Source organism: Saimiri boliviensis, chromosome 6 (assembly GCF_048565385.1).
Source record: "Saimiri boliviensis isolate mSaiBol1 chromosome 6, mSaiBol1.pri, whole genome shotgun sequence".
Taxonomy (NCBI): Eukaryota; Metazoa; Chordata; class Mammalia; order Primates; family Cebidae; genus Saimiri; species Saimiri boliviensis.
The window spans coordinates 69,071,819-69,095,682 of record NC_133454.1 but is presented as its reverse complement, the minus strand read 5'-3'; the positions used below and the strand labels follow the sequence as shown (position 1 = coordinate 69,095,682).

General features: G+C 51.4%; 1 protein-coding gene across 5 annotated transcripts; it reads right to left on the bottom strand.

The window, feature by feature from the left end:
• Positions 1-11,933: 11,933 nt before the first annotated feature.
• On the bottom strand, positions 11,934-23,180 carry LRRC32 (leucine rich repeat containing 32). Of its 5 annotated transcripts, none has more exons than XM_010334340.3 (4): positions 23,003-23,180; positions 19,839-19,926; positions 14,033-15,958; positions 11,934-12,465 (listed from the first exon to the last, which is right to left on the bottom strand). In XM_010334340.3, exons 2-3 carry the CDS (start codon positions 19,920-19,922, stop codon positions 14,054-14,056), a joined length of 1,989 nt encoding a protein of 662 aa, XP_010332642.1. In that variant the 5' UTR covers positions 19,923-19,926; positions 23,003-23,180; the 3' UTR covers positions 11,934-12,465; positions 14,033-14,053. The 5 variants fall into 5 exon arrangements, with proteins under 5 accessions (XP_010332642.1, XP_074256997.1, XP_074256995.1 ...); XM_074400896.1 differs by lacking the exon at positions 23,003-23,180 and adding an exon at positions 22,150-22,349; XM_074400894.1 differs by lacking the exon at positions 23,003-23,180 and adding an exon at positions 22,356-22,820 and having other exon boundaries at positions 11,934-15,958.
• Between the last annotated feature and the right edge of the window lie 684 nt (positions 23,181-23,864).

Here is a 23,864-nt window from a genome sequence, read left to right as displayed (position 1 = left end):
AAACTAAAGAGACATGGCAGTCAAGTGAAATGCGTAATCTTAGATCCAGTACTGGGTCACCGGTGAAGATTGCTATAAAGCATGTTATTGGGGGCATTTTGTGAAATTGGGTCTAGCCTAAGGATTGGATAATAGTATTATTTTAATGTTAAATTTCCTGAATCTGGTAACTATATTGTAGTTATGTAAGATAATGTTTTTTTTTCTTAGAAAACACACGTTAAAATATTTGGGAGTAATGATGTATGCAACTTACTCTAAAACGGTTGAGAAAAATGTGCATATAAAAAAAAAGTGACAAAGCAAAAGGTTAACAATCACTAACAGCTGATGAATGTGGATAAAGGGTGTATATGAAAGTTCTTTGTCCTATTCTTGCAATTCTTTTGCAAGCTTAAAAGAGTGTTATTCAAAATATATAAAGAGCTCTTAAAACTCAACAATTAAAAAAATAGTCAATTTTAAAATGGGCAGAAGACTTGAACAGACACCTCACCAAAGAAGATATACAGATGACACATAAGCGTATAAAAATGCCATACATCTGATGCCATACATCATCAGAGCTGTAAATTAAAACAACGAGATACCACTACACACCTGGAAGAATGGCCAAAATGCGAAACACTGACAACATCAAAGGCTGGCAAGGATGTGCAGCAACAGAAACTCTCATTCATTGCTGGTGGGAATGCAAAATGGCACAACCACTTTAGAAGACAGTGTGGCAGGTTTTTGTGTATGTGTGTGTGCAAGACTAAACATACTCTTACGCTTTGATCTAGCAATTGCATTCCTTTGTATTTACCCGGATTAGCTGAAAACTTATTTTCACACAGAATCCTGCACACAGATGTTTATAGTAGTTTTATTCACAATTGCCAAAAAAACAAGATGTCCTTCGGTAGGTAAGGGGATAAATAAATTATGGCACACTCAAACAATGAAATATTATTCAGCATTCAAAAGCAATGAGCTATCAACGAATGAAAGACATGGAGGAAACTTACATGCATATAAGTTACTAAGTGAAAGAAGCCAGTCTGAGAATGCTACATACTGAACAATTGCAACTATACAACATTCCGAGAAAGGCAGAACTATGGCAAAAGTGAAAAGATCAGTCATTGCCAGAGGTTAGAGGGGAGTAGAATAATTAGGCAGAGCACAAAGGATTTTTAGGTCAGTGAAACTATTTTGTCTGATGCTATAATGATGAATACATGTTATTAGCAATTTGTCAAAATCCACAGAATATACAACACCAAAAGTGAGCCCTAATGTAAACTGTGGATTCCAGGTGATAATGATGCATCCATGTAGGTTAATTGATTGTAACAAATGTTCTACTCTTCTGAGGGATGTTGATGGTGGGGAGGTTGTGTTTTCGTGGAGGTAGGTGGGTATGGGAACTTTGTATGTTCTGTTCCATTTTGCTGTGAACCTCAAGCTGCTCTAAAAATGAAAGCCTGTTTTAACAACAAAAGGTTAACCTCTTACTACACTCTCATTAAATGGATTAAAGAAAAAAATAACAATACTAAGTTTTGGTAAGGATGTGGAGCAACTGGATCTCTTACACATTGCCAATGGGAATTAAATATCGGACAACGACTTTGGAAAACAGTTTGTCGGTGTCTTTCAAAGGAAAACATATACCTACTCAGTGACCTAACATTCCCACTCCTAGGTATTTGCCCAAGAGAAACCGAAATTTTTGTTCACACAAAAATCTGTTTATGAATGTTTATAGCGGCTTTATTTATAATTGCCAAAACTAGAAACAACCCCCAAACATTCTGTAGTAACAGAATGGTTATACTTCCTGTGGCACATCCATTCAATGGAATAATACTCAGTGATAGGAAGGAACGTGCAGTACTTTCAGAAACGTGGATGAATCCGAAGTACAGTGTACTAAGTGAAAGAGCCCAGACTCAAAAGGCTACATATTGTGTGACTTTGTTTTTATGACCTTCTGGAAAAGGCAAAACTATATGCAAAACTAAATGGTTTCACTTTAGGGTGAGAGGAAGGATTTATACCTTGTCAGTGGTACGGTATCAAAAACTCACAAAACAGAACATTATTAAGGGTGAATTTTTCCATGTGTAAATTATACCTCAACTAAGCCAATGAATCAACTTGAGTTTCCCCTGTAGCTCTGTGACCCAGCTCAGAGACCTGCAGTGAGGAATGGGAGCCTCATTCGCCTCTCCCCTTATCTGTTCTGTTTCTTTGAATTGGGCTCCAGGATGAGAGGGGTTTGGGGGAGATACAGGCAGGTGCAAGGTCTGCTCTGAATGGAGTCATTGTAACCTGGTGTTAGACTCTTCTAGGTGGCAGATGCCCAAACTCTGGCCCTTGCTTTAAAGGGACAAACATCGTTTGGGTTGTGTGCAGACTTCTCTGTTAGTCTCCTCCAGCTGGTTCCTGGGCTTGGGTGACATATCCCCCAAGATCACCTGTGCCTGTCCCCTTCACTCTGGCTTTGAGTCCTTCTGTAGGGTTCTTCTCCTGGTGGGCAGACTTCTTGGGCAGGGATCTTCCATGATGACTGACACCTGGTTACCTTGCACTGTTTCTGGTTGGTAGCACAGGAAACATTTCTCTCTTTTGCACCCTGCAAGCACAGGCTGTTCCCACTTCAGCCCCCACCCCTCATGCTACCACCAGGGACAGCTGCCATAGGCTTTTCCTCTTTAGACTTTTCCAGGGGAGAGGTGGGTCAGGTTCTGTTTCCCCGAAGCTCCAGGGAAGCCCCAGTCTCTTGGCTTGAGCCAGGTGGGGTGAAGTACAGCACTGAGGTGACTCTCCCCACGGAAAGCCCCTGCATCTATCCTCCTCTCTTGGGTCAGTGCCGGCTGTGAGGTTGCTCTGAGGCTGTATGAGGGCATCACAGCCTGTCCAAGTCCTGTTGGATTGTGTCTGGTGCTGCGTTTGAGACTCTGGGATATAGCAGCAATTCCGAGGCAGGAAAGTCCTATTTCACATCCTACTACACATAGGTATTAGGTTATTTTAACAAAACTGGAATTTTATACACATATCACCATTTTATAGCCTGCTTTTTCACTTCTTACTATGTTTTGAGCATCTTTCCACATCAGTAGACTGCTATATTCGTATCATTTTAAATGGTTGATGACGATCACTTACATAAATATACTAAAATTTATATCCATCCTCACTTGTTGGCTGTTTTAGATTGTTTCTAATTTTAAATTATTATTATAATGTTACATTTGAGGTGAATTTATGTCAAGCTCATGAAGGGGCCCCATTTGCATGAGGCCCTTGTAAACGTCTGGGAGTGATCTAGCAATTTTGTATTCATAATTTTGTATTCTTTGTATTACAGGGGGCCCCTAAATTGTATAAACTTCAGGCTCCACAAAAACTGGATGTGTCCTTGGCTATGGCAAACATCTTCACACGCAATTTTTTTTGTTTTGTTTTGTTTTGTTTATTGGCTACGTCTTTATTTCCTTAGGATAAACTCCTAGAAACAGAATTGCTAGATTAAAGCTGATGGACTTTTTTAAGATTCTTGGACCATATTGCCAAAGGGCCCTCCAGAAAAGGTGGTTTCATTTACACTCCCACTCTGCCTTAAATGAGAACACCCACAACTGGGGCAGTTTCTGAGGGATTATGTTTCCTTGTTATTGTGGCTTGCTTGTAGCTCACATTCCCACCTTTTCCCGAAAGTAAAGGTTTTGATCTGAGATTCATGGGATCTGTGGGTAGAATTCTTGGGGTCTGTGAACTTGGTTGAGAAAAAAATTACATCTTTATTTTCATCATTAGCCTCTCATTGAAATGTAATCATTCTTTCCATCTTGAATGTAGACCACAAATCCCCATAGTATTCGCAGTACAAATGACTGTAGCAGTTCCGTAACCAAGAGAAATCACATGTTTTCACGTCCTGTTACAGATCTCTCAGAATATCATTTATGCTCATCAGTGCTTCAAAATTATAATAGTTATTAGATCCGCCACTAGATCTTATTATGTAATGTGCTCATAAAGAACATGTATTACTAAATCGCAATTAAAAAAATATTTTGATAAGCATAGTCAATAGATTTGGTTTCCTTGTAATCATTTGTATTTTTTATTGTATGAATTTTAAAACCTTGTTCTAAAAAGAGGTCTATAGGCTTCACCAGACTGCCAAAGCAACATAAAGTTCAGAACCCTTTGTGTATGGATCAACTCCAGTATCTTTAAAACTTACTGAAGGAAAGGCATTAAGCTTTCATTAACCCTTGCCTGGAGTCAGGCCCTGGGGGTACATGCTGGAGGTACAGAAGGAACAGGATGACCTTCTGCCTTTGAGGAGCTCACAGTCTAGGTGGGATATGCAATTTCACAACTCCTTCCACTCAGTGTCCTGTGGGGTGAGGGCCCAGTTTCTCAGATCTTTCAGAATTTTTTAAAAAATTAGAAATCCAGATTTTTATATGTGCCCATATAAAACAACTCTTCCAATATTTAAATGTTGGCAACTAGTCAAAACTTTTATAAACCACTATGTGGGCCAAATAAAGCATGTCTGAAGGCTAAATTTGGCCCAAAGGCCACCAGTTTTCAACCTTTGCTCTTAGAAAGCTGAATTCCCCAGTGAGGGTGGGACAAATTCATTCTGTAGAACAAAGCAGCAGGGAACCTGAGCATCCCCACCCCAGGGAGACAGGGAACTAGAGCCTTGGCTTTGAGAAGAGAGAAAATGGGAGAAAAAACTCTACTGTGGGCAGTGGGATTCCCTGTAACTTGGGTGCGGGCTGGGTGAGGAGACACATGGCTGGAAGTAGATGCTACTGTAATGAGAGTGCCAAGAGAATTGTGGAAATAATGAGGCAATTAAATTATTGTATATCTAGAAAACCTCAGAACCTCTAGCAAATACAACTGCAAAAGAAAAAACCTATTTGAATTACTAAGAAAAAATGATGTTATTAAAGATAAATGTACAAAATCTATTGCTCTTCTTATTTTCGGCAATAAATGCATATAAATGGAAATTAAAAAAAATCTTTCCATTACAATATTGACAAAAACGATATTCCGAAATAAATTTGACAAGAAAGATATAGGGCCTCTATGAAGAAAGTCATACCATCTTGTGGCAGGATAGAATACAAGATCTGAGGCCGGGTATGGCGGCTCATGCCTGTAATCCCAGCACTTTGGGAGGCTGAGGCGGGTGGATCACCTGAGGTCCGGAGTTTGAGACCAGTCTGGCCAACATGACAAAACCCCATCTCTATTAAAAATACAAAAATTAGCCAGGCGTAGTGGTGAGCACCTATACTCCCAGCTACTCGGGAGACTGAGACAAGAGAATCACTTGAACCTGGGAGGCAAGTGTTGCAGTGAACCAAGATCACACCACTGCACTCCAGCCTGGGTGACAGAGTGACACTCTGTCTCAAAAACAAAAAAAAAAAGAACACAAGATTTGAACAAATGGAAAGATACACCATACTCTTGGATGAGAAGGATTAGTGTAGAAATGTCAAACCTCCCCAAATCAATTCTAAACAGAATCCAATGATCTTGATGTTTATATGAAGGAATAAATGGCTAATAACAGCTAAAAAGATATGAAAAATAGTAATAGTACAGATGACTTGTCTTGCAGATATCAGAACCAACTCTAAAATCAATCATTAGAGTAACGGTATAGGAACAGAGAAATAGATCAGTGAAAAAAAATAAGAAATCCAGAAATAGATATCAAATATATACCAGAATGTAATATCTGACAGAGTAACATTTTAATTATTTAATAAGCAGTGTTTTCACAATTACTATTCCTTCTGAAGGAAGTAAAACTGGATGATTATCCAACTTCAAAATAAAAAACACATCTCAGGTTGTCTGGGGGTGGTGGCTCACACCTATAATCTTAGCACTTTGGGAGGCCACGGCAGTAGGATCCCTTGAGCCCAGGAGTTCAAAACCATCCTGGGCAACATAGGGAGACCCTCTCTCTATTAAAAACAACAACAACAACAGCTTATGTAAAGATTTAAATGTAAAATAAAAAGCAAGGTAACAAATTTTGTGTTTTTTTTTAGATGGAGTTTTGTGCTTGTCACCCAGGCTGGAGTGCAGTGGCATCATCTTGGCTCACTGCAACCTTTGCCTCCTGGGTTTAAGCAATTCTCCTGTCTCAGACTCTCTAGTAGCTGGGATTACAGGCATGCACCACCAGGCTTGGCTAATTTTTTTTTTTTTTTTTTTTTTGTATTTTTAGTAGAGATGGGGTTTCACCATGCTGGCCAGGCTGGTCTTGAACTCCTGACCTCAGGTGATCTGCCCACCTTGGTACCTCAAAGTGCTGGGATTACAGGTGTGAGCCACTGTGCCTGGCCAAGATAACAAATTTTACAAGAAAATTTAGGAGACTATATGAGCAACCTGAGTGAAACTTAATAAAACTGAGAAGTGATTAAGGAAAAGTGAGACTTTGGAAAATGTTGTGGGTCAAAAGATACCTAAGCAGGGACAATAGACAAATGAGTTATGGAAATGTGAGACAAAGTGTAAGATCTGCAACATACAATAAGAATTTACAAATTGATAAGAATGAGTTAACTCAGTAGAAAAATGGGCAAGGATAAAAATGGGTACTTCATGGAAGAGTTCATCCAAATGGCCAAAAAAAAAAAAAAAAAGAAAAAAAGAAAAGGTACTCAGATCCAGTAGGAAAATGCAACTTAAAGTAACAATGAGAGCTCATTTTATACCCGCAGCTAAAACCTGCGTTTCTGGCAGGGAAGCACAGAAAAAGGTATCTCATCCGTTGTTTGTGGAAATGTGAAACATTACTATTTTTTGAAAAGCAGACATTATTAAAAGTATATATATAATATACATTAAAAATGTATAGAATTTGTATATATCTCCACTGATCTAGCACCTCACTTTTAGGTATTCATTCCACAAGACCACAAACCCTCGAGAGTCTAGGTATCTGAACAGAATTTTTTTTTTTGCCTCATGTTTATAGTTGAAGAAAAGATAAAGCTATTGTTCATCAATTGGTCGATGGCTGAATAAATCATGGAATATTATGTACTGTCACAAATGATTTAGAACTTATATCAGTTTATTTGGGGGGATTTCCTTGAAGTACTATCGAATAAAAAAAAGCAAAATGCAAGAGAGTTTATAGAATATGATCCCATTTTTATAAAATAACAATTAAAATCTCTAATACATGCATATGTATGTTTGCGTACAATTTAAATGTGTCTGTCGGTGATTATCTGGTTATGGAGAAAACATACAGGAGGTTGGATACAACGGGTTACCTGGGGTCAAAGGGGAGGGTGGCACAAGCTGACATAGCAGTGTGGAAAGAAAGGAGGGAGACATTTTTGGCTCATCCTCCGCCAAAAAAATTAAAAAGCAGGGGCCTTTGGAGTTGGACTCCCTCACCCTGCAGCTAGCTAGGCCCCCGCCTCCAAAATACGTCACTCCCTTGGCCATCCCTCCCACCACCCTATACATGGCCTTCCATGTTTTTTCCATGATACTTGAATGAGGCAGTTAAATTACCAAGGGGCAGGGAGGGCCGAGGGGTCAGGGCTGCTTTCAGTGCATGAGAGAGGACCTCAGGGTCCAGAGTTCAGGCCCCACTCTCCCCAAGAGTGGGATTTGCCAAGGCAGCTTGGCAAATTCATGAGTGAGGGCCTCAGGGAGTGTTAATTCACTTGTTCTCTCAGCTGAAGTCCTCCTTCCGGCTCACTGACAGGCCATGTCCTCAGAGAGGATTCTTCTGAGTCCCACCCCTCGATGATCTCGCCCTTCACTCCCTCTCCTAGCACTCATCACAATTTTCCATGGTTTTCGTATGTGTGTTTAATGTCCATTTCCTCTATAAGCGCCACAAGGGGAAATACACTTGCAGCGCCCAGTATGAAACGTGACAGGGCTCCGGAAATGCGGGCTGCTTTCAGTCATAGGCCTCCTCTGTGCTCCATTGACTCACTCTTGTATGCATTTCTTTATTCATTTTTTCCCTTATTCACTCCAGAAACATGCTATTGGTTCATGCCTTTTCCTGATCGTCCGCTTTCTAGGGTGACTTTTTCGGAGGAGGTGGGAGTGGGGACATGATGGCAGAAGTCTGGGAATGCATCCACAACTTGGGAGGGCCTAGCTGGGTGAGTTGGAAGCGCTCCAGGGAAGGAGGGAAGATTCCAGAAGGCCGGAAGTCTCAAGCGGAAGGTGCCAAAGGAGGAGAGAGGTGAAAGTGATGTGGTGGAGGCTGGGCCAGGCAGACCCCTCGACTCCCAGGCATGCCCTGGCTCTTCCCACTGCCAGGCCTCGGCTCCTGCCGTTTCTTCTGCCTGGAAAGCCTCTTCCCATCTCTACTTGTTGAAAGCCTACCCTTCCTTGCAGAGCCAGCCCAGATGTCCTCGAAGCCTTGTCTCACTCCACCAGCTGGAAGGGCTGCTCCCTGCTGCAAACAAATTCCCAAGCAGAAAATCTGGACCTCCCTCGAGGCACTGACCACTTCCTGGCTTGTGCTGTGGTGTGGCCCCTCTCTCCACCCCATAGGCAGAGGCTCTATCTAACTGTTCCCTGTATCCTGCAGGGCTAGGGCCCAGCACAGAGCAGATGCCCGAGACACTCTGGCTGGACGAATGAGCAGTGCTGAGTTTGGGGTGGGGCAATGATTATAACCCCATTTTACAGATGCCGAAATAGAGGCGCAGATAAGTGACGGACTTGGCCTTGGTCCCACAGTGAACAAGCAGCAGAACCCAGACTCAGACCTGCGTTTCTGGTCCCAGAGGCCGTGGTCTTTCTAGGGCAGCTTGGTGGGAGGTGAGGTAGGGTGGAGTAGGGTAAAACCCGGGTCCTGGGAGCTAGCAAGCCAGGAAGAGCTGGAGTTAGGACAGCCAAGTTCAGGGAAAGCGCAGCTGGGGAGGAGCCAAGGTATTTATTATGCTTGGTCTCCAGCTCCAAACAGAGCTGATGGATGGAGCTACTCCAGTTCCTATAAACAGCTCTGGCCTCCCTCCCCCATCCCTCTCCATTCCCAGCCACCACAGCCCAAGTGTTTCCAGTGCGATACGGGTAGGGGTGGGGGTGGGGGGGGATGACCAAGGAGAGAGGAATGGGAGTGAGGGGGGTGAGCAAAGGAGTGGGGAAGACGAAGATTAGATGGGGTCCCAGAGGCCCCAGGAAGCTGCAGGGAACGGAGGGAGGTCAGAGAGGATTCTTAGCCTTCCCACCGGCCCCCGCTGCCGTGGGTGGCCCGCAGTCTGCATTCTCCTGTCCTCTCTGTGTCCCCTGGGTCTGCTCAAAAAGCCTCCTTACCACATTCTCTGAGAGCTTGTCTCAACTCCACAAGCTTCTGAGTCCTGGAGGGCAGGGGACATTCACTCAGGCAGGCTTTTCTGAGCTGGCTTTAGTCTGTGTTGGCTCACAGGCCCTGGGGACAGAGAGGACTCTGGGGAGGACCTCCCCCCGGGAGCTCCTGGCTTGGTGGCCAGGTCAGGCAGGCAGTGCTGAGGGCAGCCCAGGGCTGTGCGCAGCTGGAGGAGGGAAATCCAGACAGTCTCCCCAGAAGAGGTGATGGCAGTGATGGCGGCGAGGGTGGTGGAAGGAGATTGTGCAGGTGGGGCAAGGGCTGAGCTGGTTCTGGCAGAGGAGGCGGGAGAGGTGCAGGAGGCAGTGCCGCCTAATGGTTAAGACTGCCGGCTCCAGAGTGGGGCAGCCTGGGTTCAAGTCTCATCGCTGGAGTTCAGTTCTCTAAAATGAGGACGGTAACAGTAGAAACCTCTTCAAGGTTGTCGGAATGAAACACGGCAATGCACATCCAGCGCTCAGCATGGGCTCACCCGGACGTGCTTGACAATGGCCACCTCTGAGCATGCGGTGAGAGGTGGCGGGAGAGAGATGGGCCTCATGGGCCCTCGAGCTGCCTGAAGGACGGGGGCACAGAACACAGATGGCAGGTCCTGGATCCTGGAGGGTGCGGCCAGCCTGTGGGTCTGAGAGAGTGAGTTGCTGGCGTGTGCTGGACCCTTTCACTGGTGGAGTGGCACACGAGCACAGGGAACCCCGGGAGCTGGGTCCTGCAGCTCAGGCTGACTGTAGCCTGGACGTGGCAGGGCCTCCTCTCTCCTTGCAACTTGCTGAGAGCTCGGGAAGCTGGATGCTCTGATGACCTAGCTGGCAGCTGTGTCCATGTTTGGCTGAAAACGGGAATTTCTGCCTCACTGGGGGTCTTGGCCAGGTGAGCAAACTCCCCTGTTTGTCAGGAAAAGGGGTCGGGGCCTGGTGGGCTCCCTGCTGGAGCGGAGGCCTGCAGACCCTGGGCTCAGCTCAGTCGGAGCTCCTGCCTTCCCCTTAGGCCTTCACGGAGCACCTACTGTGTGCCAGGGTGCTCTCCTCCAGTATGTGTGGGGCTTTCTCCTCTCTCCCCCACCTCTATCCCATGAAATAGGCATTGAGAATTTCCCTTTGCAGACAGGGAGCCAGGAGCAGGAAACGGGTGGTGAGAAATGGAAGAATCTCTAGGAAGCAGAGCTGCCAATGCTGGGCCAAGGGGCTGCTGGTTGAGGGGAGGGGTCCAGACTGCCTGCTGGTGGGAAGGAGAAGCATCACAGAGCAGGAGCTTGGGGGAGAGGCAGTCAGGGAAGGGAAGGGAAGGGTGACAAGGTGGCAGTGCCAGGCTCTGCTGAGAGGTGAAGTGGGCCACTAGAGGACAAGCTTATGAACATGGGAGGAAGGTGTGAGGGCCAGAGGAACAAACCACTCCTGCTCTGTGTGCTCTGCCCTGGCCTGTCACACCTCTCAGCGCTACTGCACCCAGGTGAGGCTGCTTCTATCCATATCCCACACTCACCCTCCAGCTCCCAGCCAGGAACCAGGTGTGGTTTTCTACCAAGTTCAACCTTGATCTGCAGCCCAGCTGATCATTGAATTCTCCAGGCCCTGGACACCTAGGGAGGCCTCTGGGAACCAGAGTTGGACTTTCAAGAGGGGCGGGGCTGGAGACAGGGATGTAGGCCATCAGAGAGCAAAGGGTGTTTCCAGCAATGAGGCCATGGGCTCCCACGGGAAAAGGGCCTCGGATGGAGCCCTGGCCATCACCATTTAGAGCTGGCTCGAGGAAGATGAGCAAAGAAGCAAAGAAGACCCTGAAAAGCAGTGGCCTGCGAGGGAGGGGACAGCTTCCTGTGTGGAACCACAGCTGTGGGGAGAGCAGGGGCATGGGTGGGGGGCCCGCTGCACAGGGCCCAGGGAGAGAAGGTCTAAAAAGTGTGCTGAGTTTGGCAAAGGACACCCTTGGCGTGGTTAGCAAAGGCAGCATGGGGCTGGGAGGGGCTGAAGGCAGCTCCAGGAGGGTTGAGAGCAGGAGGAGTGGGAAGGGAAGCAACTTTATCAAGAAGCTGGTCTGTGACAAGCAGGAGGGGGAAGGGGAAAGTGGCTGAGGGGCTTCTCACTATTAAGACGGGCAAGTCTTGAGACCAGCTGAAGTCTCAGAGGAGATGTGAATAGAGACGGAGAGGCTGGAGGCAGAAGAGAGCATCATGGGGCACGGGAGAGAGGACGGGGCTGGGGACCCCCGAGGAGGAGGGCAGTGCCGCCTCTGAGATGGGGCAAAGAGGGCGGAGCACAGAGAAGGGGAGGGGCCTCTAGCTGTAGCAGGAAGGAAACAAAGGGAAGTCCCCAGCCTCTCAACCTTGCGGAGCAGGGTCACCTGTTGAGTGTGGGCGACAGAGGTGTAGCAGGGGCTGTGCTAGTAGCTGAGGCTCCAAGGTCCAGAGTGGTGCTGACCCAGAGCCTCCCTGTCCCCAGGGATTTGCCATGAGGACTGAACAACCGTATGGGAGTTGAGGGGCAGGGTTCAAGTGGATACAACGAATCGGATAGCAAAGAGGGGCTGGCAGCCGCACTGCTTCTCCACAATAAGCTTTTAATACATTCAGGTAGGTTATACACAGAGCTGGGCCCGAGGCCTGGGCTGTGGCCTGGGTCCTGGGTCCTGGGAATTACAATTGACAGCAGCATTGTGTAGTGTTTTCAAAGATCAGGCATGGGAACCCATACCTTGGCCTCCAGGCCTAAGGAAGAGCGTTATGTGCAGTAGCACCTGTGGTCCTGATCCCAGCCAGGACTGGATCTGCCTGGCTGCCCCATGCATCACCGGAGCCTAGCCCTGGCTCTGCCCATTGACTCTTCCTTAACTCCTCTGGACCTTGGTGTTCTTATCTGCAAAATGGGAATGGAGACGTTGGAGACGTGATGTTTTCATTTTATCACACATGACTGAGTGCACATCATGAGCCAGACTGTGGGTCAAGCACAGGTAAGCTGACGAAGACAGTCACACAGGGTCTTGGGTTGGTCCCAGGGCTTCCATTCTTCCCAGACAGTCCATGACTCCATGGTATGAGGGACAGGGGTTTTCTGGGTGAGCCTTCCTACCTGCTTTTTTAGAGGGAAAAAAAAAAAAATCCTTGCATGATGACGTACAGAAAGGAAGTTTGGAGCCAGCATTATCTTGTGATGTGACAGCCAAGAGAGGACACTACTCTGGTCCAACCCCCATCTCACCCCACCAAATAAGGTCTGACTCTTTTTCATGCCCCACAGGCTCTGACACTGACTTGTACAGCTCTCTGTATGTTTCATTCTCTTCCTGAACCTCAGTTTCTCCATCTATACAATGGGCGGGGGCTGGATTCAATAGTCTCAAACTCCAGGCTCTGCTCAATAGAGGAAAAGGGAGTGAGAGAATGCAAGAGCAAGGAGAGAATAGGCGAAGCCACACCAGGGTGCAAAGGAGGGGAGGAGGGCAGCTAAGGAGGAGGAGAGGGCGTGGCTGCCTGCCTGGGAGAGAGGAGAGAGCAGGTGTGCTTGGCACAGGATGCTTCCAGACCCTGCTTGGGCTACGTGGGACCACTTCCTGTCCTCTTAATGGCCTGCAGCCCTTGCAGTGGCAAAGATCCAGGCCCTGGATACAGAAGGATGAGGGTTTGAATCTCGCCTATGGCATTAGTTAGCTGGGGCCCTGGAGGGAGATTTGCAGAACTTCAGTTTCCTCTTTTACAAAATAGGGATAAAATACCAACCTCTAAGGGCTGTCATATAGGGGCAGACACAAGGCTCGGATTCACATCCACATCTGCCAAGCTCGGTGCAAAACAGAACCAGACATCTAAGGTTCTAGCTCTTGGCGCAGCAGCCAAGGTGGGGCTGGGACGGAGAAGTGGGGCTGGGCAGGGCGGGGCTTAGAGCAGTACTAGGGTCAGGGTGTGCAACATGAGAGCACCAGGTAGAGAGAGGGCCTGTCCAGAGCAGGAGATGGAATGGCCCAGTACTGGGCTGGACCCCTTAACCAGACCCTGCTGGAGCCACCACAGGCCACCTAACAGCACCGGATCCAAGACACACTTGCACGGCTCCAGTTCTCTTTCGGTCATAAGCTCTTCATTTTCAGAGCGGCTGAAAGTCATTATCAGATGTGACAAACAGTCTGCTTGGAAATGTCTCAGACAAATCCTCCCGGGCTTGGCCCTCCCTGGCCCTGGCACTGCTGGGGCTGGACTCTCCGCCCTGAACCAGCAGGGCCTGCCGAGCTCCAGACCCCTGGGCCTTCACTCCTCAGGCCCTGAGCACACTGTGTGGTCACCGTGTGGCTCTGCAGCAACCCCGCCACCAGACTGGGAGATTCTTGAGGGCAGGAATGTATTTCATTTCCCAGCGTTCCCAGTGCCCAGAGCAGGGTGTAGCACAAAATAGATGCTCATTGAAGATTTGTTGATCTGATGGGTCAACATTATTCTCTGCTGTCCCTGAAACCGCCCAACCTCTGGCTTCCACAGCTGGACCCAAAGTGCAGCCCGGGAAGGGAGTCACCTGCTGATGCAGCAGGCGGCAGAGAAAGGAGTACTGGGCTGTGATTTGGGGACCAGCGTTCTGGGACCCTGGGTCACTGTGTGACCTTGAGTCAGGCCTCACTCTTCTCTGTACCTCAGGCTCCTGCACTGACCTAGAGCATCTCCCGGCTTCTTCAGGCTTTATATTGTTGGTTAAACTTCTGCCGGCGGAGGCAGCAGCAGGTGGCCAGCGTGGTGAGGAGGATGGCAGAGACCAGTATGAAGGTGAGGATGATAATGAGGTTGATGTTCTTGAGCCCCCCCTTCTCACAGTCCTCGGGACGCACGTGGCTCAGAGACACCTCCTCCTGGGAGCTGAAGCGGCAGATCAGGTCCTGGGTGGCGTCCACGTCCACTCGGCCCTGGTGCAGCTGGGCTGCCAGCCAGCCATTGCCGCAGCAGCTGAGTGGATTCCCCTGCAGGTAGAGGCGCCGGAGGCTGGGCTCCAGGCCTCCCATGGCACTGCCTGGCAGGAGGCTGAAGCTGTTGTTCCGCAGGTCCAACACCTCCAGTGACACGGCCTGTGTCCAGGCGGGAAGGTGGCTCAGGCGGTTCTCGGCAAGATTTAGCCGCTTGAGGCAGCTGAAGTAGGGCAGGTCCACCTGCAGGACCGCCAGCCCATTGCCCTGTAGTGCCAGGACCTCCAAGGAGGCCTCCAGACCTGCCAAGGCCCCCCTGACCACCACTAGCCCAGGGTTGGAAGAGAGGTCCAGCTCAGTCAGCGGGGTGCGGAGGAAGGCCCCTGCCCTGAGCATCTCGATCTCATTATCCACCAGGCTCAGGCTGCGGAGGGAGGAGATGCCGGAGAAGGCCACACAGCTGGAGGGGCCAGGCTCATCCGGACCCCCACAGGGGCTGACCCGGTTCCCCTGCAGGTTGAGATGCTGCAGGCTGGCCAGGTTGGCAAAGGTGTATGGGGACAGGTCCCGCAGGGCATTGCCCTGAAGGAGCAGCGTCCGCAGGGACCCCAGGGTTCCGGTGCCCAGTTCCAGTGCCTCCAGGGCATTGTGGCTTAAGTCCAGGAGCATCAGGCAGGGCAGGGAGCCCGAGCGCCGGGCCTCAAAAGCCCGCAAGCAGTTTCGGCTGAGGTTCAGGAAGCACAGGGAGGTCAGGTGCTCAAGAAAGCTGTCGGGGATGAGCTCAATCTCATTGTAGCTCAAATCCAGATTCAAGAGCTGGGAAAGGGGGTGGGCACTGGCATTCCCCCTGGGGTTTGAGAGGGGCAGGACTGACCAGCCCTCGGAAGGTGTGTGGATGGCCTTGCTGTGCTGGGGTGGCCCTGTGGGGAGCCGGATGAGGTTATTGGACATGTTCAGGTAGATGAGTCTCGGGAACGCGGCCAGGTCAGGAAAATGGAGCAGTTTGTTCTCCCGCAGGTCGAGCCAGGTGAGCTGGAACTCGGCCTGGGGCTTAGGGGCCGTCTGAAAGGTCTCGATGCTGTTGCAGCTCAGGTCCAGCACCCGCAGCTGCTGGAGGCTGAAGTCAGAGATGCAGGTGAGGGAATTCCTGGAGAGGTTGAGATGGGTCAAGCTGGGCAGGGCTTCGAAGGCGCCGTCCTCGATGTCCATCAGCACGTTGCTATGCAGGTCAAGCCGCTCTAGCGTGGGCATGCCCCGGAAGGTGTGCTGGGTGAGGCGAGTCAGACTGTTCTCCGCCAGTGAGAGGGTATGCAGGTGGGGCGCCTCCTCCAGCAGCCGCTCCAGCAGGCCGCTGTACAGGCTGTTCCCAGACAGGTCCAGGGAGGTCACGTGTGGCAGGGGGCCCAGGCCGCCAGTACTTAGTACAGTGCCCACTGCCAGCCGGTTGTGGGCCAGGTTGAGGTGCTGCAGGTGGGGCAGGGCCTGGAAGGCTCCTGGCTGGAGGGAACTGATCTCGTTGCTGCTCAGGTCCAGGTGACGAAGTGCCGTGTAGAGGCCCAGGGGAGAGACCAGGATACTCCGCAGCTGGTTCCCAGATAGATCGAGGGTCTCAGTGTCCGGTGGAAGCCCCAAGGGGACCTGAAGCAGGCCCAGGGCCTGGCATGAGACCTTCTTGTCTACCTGGGGAGGGGTAGGGTGGGGAGACAGCTGGCATGAGTAGGCGTGGCAGGGGATGAAACCAGACATGCTTACCCAGGAAGGACTATGAGACCCCTGCCCTGCTGGGGAACCCTTCTCCTGTGGACTCCCAGAATGCTCAACTTTTCCTCACCACAGCTTGATCACCCCATGCCTGGATGACCTGTCTGGCTCCTGATCCATCTCGGGCACCCAGCATAGTGCTGGGCATTAGGAAGGAACTCGACGAGGGTTCCATGGGAGGATAGATGGAGAGATGATAAACAGAAGGATACACGAACTAGCAAAGAGAAACCCTGTACTCATTATTACCCCTCTTACAGGAAACAGCTGTATATCCCATAGAGTGACCCCCAGCCAATGAGCAGCAGGGCAGAGCTGGGACCCAGGGCTCCTGGTTCCACATCCTAGGTCCCTTCTAGGGCACAGATAGTTAAATTTCCAGTAGTAGATGGGAATTTCTTCACTTTGGGAGAAATGTTTCCAAAAGGGAAAACTGTAATTTGTGCTCTGTCATCAGTTTCTGTGTTGGTCTCCGCCTCAGATCTCATTCACGCTCTCGTGCTGTGGGCACAGCCTGGGTTCCGGGGCCTGCCTTCCTTGTGGATGCTTCCCAGATGTGGCCTCCTCTCTGCTGCTGTTACCTGACCCCTGTAGGGGGTGGCTTTCCTCCCAGGCTGGGTCAGAGGATTGGGACCCTGGAGGTGGCAAGGGGCAGGGAAAAGATGGCCAGGGCCAAATTCACAGTCTTTGGTGACAAGACGGTGCTTGTGCTGTGTGACCTCCAGGAAGTCACATAACCACTCTGCTTTCTTATGTCCTTTCCCAGCAGCCACTCAGCATTTGACATCTTAGTTGATACTTACAGGCCCGTGGTCCCATAGGTTTTTACCATAGCCTGCCCATCTGATACGATCACCCCTATTTACAGAAATCTAGGCTCAGTGAGGGGAAGGGATCACCCAGCTGGTGAGGAGCAGAGCTGGGATTTGAATCCAGGCTTTTAGCAACAAAAGGCCCCACTCTTGTTCTTCCACAGATGTGCCTTCTGGGCCCCAAACTCCTTCTGTGCAAATGCAGGTCTCCCTTTTCTCTTCAGGCCTCCAGGAACCCTAGTCTTTCCCAGAAAAGGGTCTGACTTCCACAATCACTGGGCTCAGGCTCGCCACCCACAGCTTCTGTCTCTGCTGACCTGTTCTGACCCATTCACTGCTAAATGCCTGACAGCTGCTCAAAAGCTCCACTCTGACTGAGTGGTACCTTGGCTTAAAGCCCTCCAGGGTGAAGTCCGGGACCCTCAGCAGGGCGTTCGAGGCTGCTTGTCGCCTCTGCCAACCTGTCCCCCACCTCCCACCCCAGCCCACATGCAGTGACCACAGCTGGCCACTGCCCATCATGCCTTCCCACACCCACCGCTGGGTCTCCTCCCTGCACTGGATACACCATCCATCCCCAACCAGATCCACACGTGAACTCTTCACGCTGAGCTTCATGGCCTCCTCCGCCAGGGACCCCTCCATGACTGTGCTTCCTCTCAGAGCTCTAACCCGCTGAACTGTGGCTGTGTGTGTGGGGACCTGCCAGACAGCGAGCTCAGAACAAACAGGGACTGGTTTGGTGGCTGTGGGTGCCTTGGACCTGACTCGCAGGTCATTTTTTTCCTAACGAATGAGTTCCAGACATCATTGGTTTAGTAAAGGTCTGAGGTACTAAATCAATTACTTCTCTTGGAGGAAAGAAAACAGATGATTGATATTTTAAGAATACAGCCAAAGACGGCTAGAGCAAGAAGAGTTCAGTTCGCCCACTTCCCAGAAGGGGACACTGAGGCCTGAAGATGGCAGTGACTTGCACGAAGTCACAGTGAGTCAGTGGCTGAGCTGGTAGGGAAGGAACAAAGGCCTGTTCCTCTCCTGGTCTAGCTCTGTGCTTCCACCTGAGAGCCCCAAGGTGAGTAGGGTCTGCTCGTAGGCAGGGCTACACTGGGAGGCCCAGCTCTCCAGTTCAGTCCAGGAAGGGCTCGAAGGCCAGGGCGGTGCTCAGAGCTGCACTTCTGGGGTCCCCATGCCTCCTTCAGCTCTGAGCTCCCAGCATTGCCTGACTTACAGTGGGAGGGAATTGGAGGAATTGGCCCTTTGCCAGAGTTTAGCACTCCCACCCACTGTCCTGGGCTATCAGGATGCCACTGCCCAGATTCCTTTTGAGAAGCAAAGACTTGCCATCCAACTCCATTCACCACCTCATCACATGGAGGAACACCAGGTAAGGAGAGACACCAGGCAGTCAAGGAGGGCTGGGTTCGCAGGTCCCTGGTAGGTCACGTGTCTTCTCAGCTCCTGTGTGTATTCTCCCCATGCTGGTTCAGGACGCGCTTTCCTATCTATTATCTCATTTCCCCAGACTCCAAAACTCACCCGCTTTCCCTCGGCCTGTTGGGTGGTCAAGACCTTCCCCTCCGGGCCTCGTCTCCCTGAGGTAGAATGTGTGTTTGTATTTGGTGATGCCTGAGGCCTTCTCTGCCCGTAATTCTGGGCTCCAGGAATGTTAGAAGGGCTCTGAAGAGCAGGAAGAGTGGTGGCAACAGGAGACATTTCACCCCCAGGGAAGGGCTGCGGGCAGGCAGCTGCCAGCACCTCCTGCCTCCTGAAGCAGCTGCCTGTTGAGTGTCATAAGTTTCTTTGGGTCTCAGGTCCAAGAGCGGCTTCTGGAGGGCCTGTCCTTTTCCAGCCAGGCTCTGGCCTTGACCTCAGTGACTGCCTGGCCTTACAGTGGACCTACGTGTTCTCTTTTCCCTGTATCTCATAGGATCACAACAACTTTAGGAGTCCAGGCGCCGTGGCTCACGCCTGTAATCCAAGCACTTGGAGAGGCTGAGGCGGGTGGCTCACGAGGTCAGGAGTTCAAGACCAGCCTGGCCAACATAGTGAAACACCGTCTCTACTAAAAATACAAAAATTAGCCGGGTGTGGTGGCACATGCCTACAGTCCCAGCTACTTAGGAGGCTGAGGCAGGAGAATCGCTTGAACTTGAGAGGTGGAGGTTGCAGTGAGCTGAGACTGTGCCATTGCACTCCAGCTTGGGTGACAGAGTGAGACTCCATTTCAAAAAAACCAAAAACCAAAAACCAAAAAACTTTGTGACTAGTTTCTGGCTTGGGGCAGAGAAAAGGAACAGAAGCAAATCAAAGTTGGTCCTTGCTCTCCTTGCCCTGAGGAAGTTCATGGTCTGGTAGGTGAGACGGGCTTGGACCCATTCACCAACCACTCCACGTGCTCAGTCTGCTCAGTGTTGAGATAGAGGGAAGCCTGGGGACCGAAGGAGCCCAGAGGAAGGGCGTGACCAGACTAGGTCAGCCTGGGAGGGGGCTCGGGAGGCTTCCTGGAGACGGTAGCATTCAACCTGGGCAGTAAGGAGTGAGAGGCATCCCAGTGAGAAGTCCCAAGTCAGGGAGCCCAGTTAGGAGGGGGATTTGTCCCCAAGGGGAATTAGCACAGAGAAGCTCCCAGCTGGCCTACCCCAAATTCCCCACACATATATCATTCTAGCTGGGCCTAGTGCTCATGGGAAGAGCTTGGGGGAATACAGTCTAATCACTGTTCCCGGCTGAATGACCTTGGACAAGTCACACTTCTCCAAGCCTCAGTCTCCTCCTTTGCAAAATGAGAATAATGGGGCTTACCCGGTAGGACTGTTGGGTAAACAAGGTATTTAAACATTTCAGTAGGTGCTCATTAAATGCAAGGTGCATTGCCTTTCCTCTCCTGACTCTTCTAAGTCCTGGCTTCTGGGGCTGGGGCACTAGCACACCCTAGGGCACGGAGGTGGGGGTGGCCCTCACCCTGTCTGGGTAGAGCATCTTACCATCTTACAGGGCACTTTGTCTTGGAGTTGTGCAGCCAGGCCTAGGGTCAGCAGGGCCAGGAGCAGCAGGATCTGGGGGCTCATGGCTCTGTATAGGGGGAGAGGAAAGGGGAACAGTGTAAGACGCCTAGCTCCTTCCCACTGCCAGCCCCCATGCCCACCCACTCCGTGCCTGTCCTTGGGGAACCCCAGAGCATGGCTGGAGCTGGAATAAAAGTGTCTGGAGAAGGGCAGGGAGCAGGTGGGAAATGGGCCTGCAGCCCATCACAAAAGGCCTCTCACCCAGGCGAAGGAGTCGGTCCCTTACCCAGGGGAAGCAAGAGTTTAAAAACGGCATGTGACTTAGTCAGATGGGGTTTTCAAAAGACCCCACCTGGTGGAAGACAGCCTGGAGGTGATGCACAGAGGCTGACGGACCCTAAGGGTTGCCCTGGGCCATGCTCAGTGCCAGGGGTTGGGGGTATGGGGGTGGATAGGGGGCTTGGAGGGTGGGCCTCTGACTATATATTTCCACCCAGGTCACAGATGTCCTCCATCCCAACTCCTCAGTCTCTATATAGATTCCTTGTTTTCTGCCCACTCACCCCGCCTCGTATTTTGCTCTTTGATTCTCTGGCCCTTGCCATTGTTCAAGGCTGGGCCCAGGCCTTGACAGGAAGCCCCACAGGAGGCCTGTGCTGCCCCAGCACTGCTCTGCGGACTTCCCCAGGAACAGCCTGGCAGGCTCTGTACTTTCACTGAAGCCACACTCCAGCCTCCTGGGCCAGCCCTTTACTCTACGAGCAGCCAGGGGTGGGGTTAAGGGACCACGCACAGGCCCTCAGCAGGGTCAAATCCCAGTGCTGCTGGAGGCTCCCTCACTCCCTCACTGAGGACATGAGCCAAGTGCTAGGGACATACAAATCCATCCATGAATTTCATTCATTCATTCATTCATTCACACCTTTACTGAATGCCTCCTCAGGTCTGGCTCTGTGCTGGGAACTGGGAGCTCAAAAAAAAATGGAACATAAAAAAGAAGCAACAGTGATACAGACAGAGAGTCTTAAAGAGGGACACAGGAAGCCTTCCAAGAGGACCAGACTCAGAGTCACCCACATCCGACTGCTCCATCTTGTCTCCTCTACCTTCCTGCTGTGTGATCTTACAAGTCATTTCACCTCTCTGAGCCTCAGTTTCCTCATTTGAGGTTAATGGCAGCCACACCAGGTTTTGTTGAGAATCAAATGAGATGCCACTTACAGAACCCTCATTATGCACTAGGCCCTCTTCTCGGCCCTTTCGAGGCATGAACTCATTCCATCCTCACAAACATTCAATGACTTGGTTCCATGATCATTTTACAGAAGGGAGAAGGAAGGCTCAGAGATCTTAGGTACTATGCCTGAGGTCACGTGGTTAAGGAGCCGCTGGCCCAGGCAAGCCTGGCTCCTGGGTCTGTGCCCTTCAAATCCACACTCTCGGCCGCCCACAGTGGGTGCTCCCTGAGCACGTGCTGAACCGCTTCCCCTCTGCCTATTCCCCTCAGCATCTGAAGGATGCTGCAGGAGAAACGGCATTTACAGGGCTTTTGAGGTCAGTGTCTTTGACTGTGGAACCCGTTAGTGATGAGCTTTGGATGAAGATGGCTGCATTGAATCTCGTCCAGTTCTGTCGCTGGCCAGCCCCAACTATTGTGATGATCAGGCAAAGAATGGCGGCAAATGTGCCCTGTGTCCTCACTGTCCTTCCCAGCTGGTACAGTGACCCTCGCAGGGCTGAGCATCTCAGGTGAGGCATGCTCACTGGGGAGGCCCCAAGCCTGCAGACAAGTGGACTGGGCAAGAGGAGGCACGAGACATCTCAGGAGTCCAACTCAGAAAAGTGCCAAAGACTGTGTGTGTGTGTGTGTGTGTGTGTGTGTGTGTGTGTGTGTATGAGAGAGAGAGAGAGAAAAAGAGAGAGAGAGAGAGAGAGAGAAAGAGAGAGCGAGGGTACAGGGGGCAAGATAACTATCACAATAAGCCCTACATTTAAGAATGTTAGACAGTCTTCTAAGCACTTGACCTATATCATCTCATTTAATTCTCACAATCACCTATTGAGGCAATTACTGTAATTCCCATTTTACGGATGAGAAAACTGAGGTTCCGAAAAGTGAAGTGACTTACCCTCAGAGTTGCCCAGCTCATAAGGGCTTTGGAGCAGGGATTTATCCAGGTCTACATGACCTGAATCCTGTGTTTTCTCTAGCACATGCTGAGCCAACTCCCCGCTACAGAACTGTCTTCTTTTGCCCATGACGAAAAGGAGGCTCAGAGAGGTGACTTACCCAAAGTCACACACGGAGCAAATAGCAGAGTCAGGATCAGAATCCAGTTCATCTGCCTCCAGAACAAATGTTTCCACGATACCAGACCAAGGTCTCCTTCCCTAAGCCCTGCTAACGACCCCTCCCACGCAGGAGTAGGGCTGACTAGCTCACAGTCTGGGCTGGGAGGTCCTCTCTCTCCCTCCTCTCGGCCTCAGCTGACTTACTGGCAGAGTGGGGTCCTGGGAGAGCTGTGCGGACGTTCCTGTCGAGCAGTGAATCACTAAGGGCAAGCCTCGTTTTGGAGACATGTGCATCCCACGGGGGAATTAGACCTTAACCCAAAGGAATGTGGCTGTGATGGCGGAATTTCAGGCAGCTCGGGGTGGGGGTGGGAGTCCCTTACATCTTACCACCCATGAAGAAGGCTGGCTTCAGAGCCCCTTGGAGAGCGGTAGGTGCCCCTCACCCCACTACGAGAGGTGGGCAGGCCATCTAGTGTTGTGGGATGGGCAGCACCACGCCTAGCCAGGATGGGAGCGTTGCAGAAAATCTGAATTCAAATCCCAGTCTGCCCTTGCCTAGCTGTGTGTTCCTGGGCAAGTCCCGGTCTTCGGGCCATTTTTTCCCAGCTGTCAAATGGGAACGCCAGCCTCACCCCTTTGCGGGAAAGATGCGCCGAGACCCGAGCCTTGGCGGCCTCCCCGTGATCGAGGGAGGGTCTGCCACGGCTCCATGCGCGCAGTGTGGGCAGCGGGAGGGGAGGTTTTGAGGGGGCGTCCCGTCGGACCAGCTCCGGGCCTGCGATCGCAAGGGGCGCTCGACAGTGCGACCCCCGAGGGGCGGCCGGCCTCGCCCGTCCGGCGGCTCCTACCTGGCTCAGCGCGGCCGCAGCTCCTCTCCCGGGCAGCCTCCGCACATTTTGCGCAAACTCGCCCCCGGGTCCCACCCCGCGCCAGACCCCGGGGTCACGGCCCGAGGAGGCGCAGGCCGCTCGGGTGCCCCACGGGAGCCCCGCGCTCCGGCCGCAATTTAAATACCTCTCACGCGCGCCCGCCACGCCACGCCCCCCCTCTGGCGAGGCTGCGGGGTCCTAGCGCCCGGCCCGTGCCTCGGTTTATCCGGAGCCGACGGGACGGGGTGGGGCGGGGAATCCGCTTCACCACCCTGGGACGTCGGCTGGGAAGGGGCGGGGGCCCAGGGGCGGGAGGGAGAGGGGTTGGAGAGGAAGCGCCGCGGGAGAGGCCCGTCCCGGTGGTCGCGGCACGTGCAGTTCGCAGCCCCACGGGGTCCGGAGGGGGGCGCGGTGGCTCTAGCAGCCTCAGGTCCGCAGAGGAAATCCGGCCGGGCCCCGATTTCCCAGCTGCTGGCGCCGCCGCACTTAACGCGGGGGCAAACAGGAGAGGTGACGGCGGGGCTGAATGCGGAAGGAAATGACCCTTCGCTGGCCCTGGGGCGGCCGCGGAGGGGGTTCCCCGCACCACGGCGGTCCGCTCTGGTGGGTCCTGGCAGGTCACTTTTCCTCCCCGGACTGTGCTCTAGTGTCCAGACCCGTCCTCCTCCATCATCTGCGGGAGCCTTCAACAGCCTGTTAAAGAGCACCGTCGAAGTCCTCAGTTTTCAGGCAGAGAAACTGAGGCCAGGTGGAGGCAGTGTGTACACATAAAAACCAGTTGTCTGAGACTCGTAAGGTCCCTATTTATGATTGGGGAAACCGAGGCTCAGAAAGGTTAAAT